This window comes from Sinocyclocheilus grahami, unplaced genomic scaffold, assembly GCF_001515645.1.
Source record: "Sinocyclocheilus grahami isolate Dianchi unplaced genomic scaffold, SAMN03320097.WGS_v1.1 scaffold102.1, whole genome shotgun sequence".
In the NCBI taxonomy this organism is placed as follows: domain Eukaryota; kingdom Metazoa; phylum Chordata; class Actinopteri; order Cypriniformes; family Cyprinidae; genus Sinocyclocheilus; species Sinocyclocheilus grahami.
In genome coordinates this window covers 2,080,804-2,082,847 of record NW_015505281.1, presented here as the reverse complement: position 1 = coordinate 2,082,847, position 2,044 = coordinate 2,080,804, and the positions used below count along the sequence as shown (strand labels likewise).

The window sequence follows — 2,044 nt, the reverse complement described above, 5'->3', positions numbered from 1 at the left end:
ATATATATATATATATAAATAAATAACAGAACTCAATATTTAACTTCAAATACTGCAAATATTAACAAAATTACAATATGATGCTAACAATTCAGCTTTGCCAAAACAGGAATAAACTGCATTTTAAAATATATTCAAATAGAAAACAGTTATATTAAATTGTACAAATATTTTACAATAGTACTGTTTTTTTTCTGTATTTTTGATCGAATAAACGCCTTGTTCAGCACAAGAAGCTTCTTTTAAAAGCATTAAAAAAAACAGACGATCTAAAACTTTTGAACGGTAGCGCAAACATATTATAGCTATAGTTCTGATAATATTATATTATATAAATGGCCTTTGAATATTGTGTTGGACTTTGGTTTACTGGTTTAGAACGGTCTATGATGATCTGAACCTAAAATTAAGTCAAAATTCCAACCTCCAAATAAATCCCAGATATAAAACCAAATCCATGCATCTGATTGCTAGGACTAGTGTGGCTTTACCAAGGGACATTTAAACAACACAGCACAGGTTTGAAAGGAGGAAGTGTGTACACACATCCACACTAACCTTCCTCTTTTCATATTTAAAAGAGGGTGGATGATATGGCGGTACAGACCAGCTGTACGGGTAATCATCCGAGTGGTTGGAGGCAATGCCTTGAGGACGAGCACGTGAAAGAGAAACATTATTAGTTTAAACATCAAACAAGACAGTTAGCACGGGAAAGGATTATAGGGCATCCAAAAGTAAATGCCCAGGGAAAAAATGAAGGCATGGCAAAGTCAAATTTTTTGGATTTTTGGCGTACGAGCATGCATATATCAGCTAGACTAGTTACCAGGATGGAAGACTTTGCCAACTGATAAAGTGGTGTATCCATTAGACTTGAAGTACTGAGGAAGTGTAGTGTAGTTCCCTGCATGAACTCTCCAGTAGGAGTTAAAATCATACAGCTTTGTGGTGTCTGGTCTTCGACTTGTAAGGAAAGACACCCTACTAGGTCCACAAACAGCTTGCTTTAAAAGAACATAACAGCAGTGTGCACCTGTTAGTTAAATGTACACTACCAATAACGCTTTATATAATATGTATCATACATATTTATGTTTTTAATGAGCAACATACCTGTGCATAGGCGTTGTGAAACACTGTGCTCACTGATGCAAGTTGGTCGATGTTTGGAGACTTGACCACCGGATCAGAGTAGCAGCCTAATGTTGGTCTCAAATCATCAGCAATTAAGTACAATATGTTGAACTGCTTGCTATCTACTGCAAAAACACCTGCTTCCAAAACGTGTAAAATCAAAAGAAACAACCACATCCAAGTATTTACAAACATTATGTTCATGCAGAATATAGTTTAAATTCTTAAAACTATCGCATCAGCATCTTTACTTTATGTTGTAACATGTAAAGCTACTTCCAGTGTTTTGTTTCCTGGTTTTCATAGACTGGCTGTGATAGGTGGGTTTGGCCTTAAAGACACAGTACACTTTTTCTCTTTTCTATCTACTGTACGTAGCGCTGCTGACAGTGCAAACCGAAAAAACTGCTCTTTTGACTTCCAGTGAATAATAAATTCCCCCCGTAAAAAGTTTCTGTCGTTGCCTTATGGTCACTTGTATTAAGATTATGTCTATTTTTATGAATTTGCCTATTCGTTGGCAAAATATAAATTAAAACTACACTTCTGTTGAATATGGTGTGTACCATAGCTGCTTTTATTTTTTTTTTAAAAACACACAATTTCTTTATGAAGTAACTCTGCCCTGTTGAAAAAAACAGCATATGCTGGTTAGGTATGTTTTGACGCTGGGATGCTGGTTTAAACTGGTCCTTTGCTGGTTTAAGCTGGTCATGTGCTGGCAAAGGACCAGCATAAACCAGCAAAAGGACCAGTTTAAACCAGCAAAGGACCAGCATAAACCAGCAAAGGACCAGCATAAACCAGCAAAGGACATGCTTAAACCAGCAAAGGACCAGCATAAACCAGCAAAAGGACCACCTTAAACCAGCAAAGGACCAGCTAAAACCAGCAAAGGACCAGCTTA

General features: G+C 36.5%; 1 protein-coding gene across 1 annotated transcript in view; it reads right to left on the bottom strand.

Moving 5' to 3' along the window:
* The window catches only part of LOC107588358 (iduronate 2-sulfatase-like), a 6,653-nt gene extending 5,229 nt beyond the window's left edge, over nucleotides 1–1,424 (bottom strand). Inside the window, 3 exon segments of the mRNA XM_016276431.1 lie at nucleotides 559–647; nucleotides 830–1,007; nucleotides 1,117–1,424. Of these exon segments, the coding sequence (XP_016131917.1) occupies nucleotides 559–647; nucleotides 830–1,007; nucleotides 1,117–1,341 (492 nt within the window). The 5' untranslated portion in view covers nucleotides 1,342–1,424.
* Between the last annotated feature and the right edge of the window lie 620 nt (nucleotides 1,425–2,044).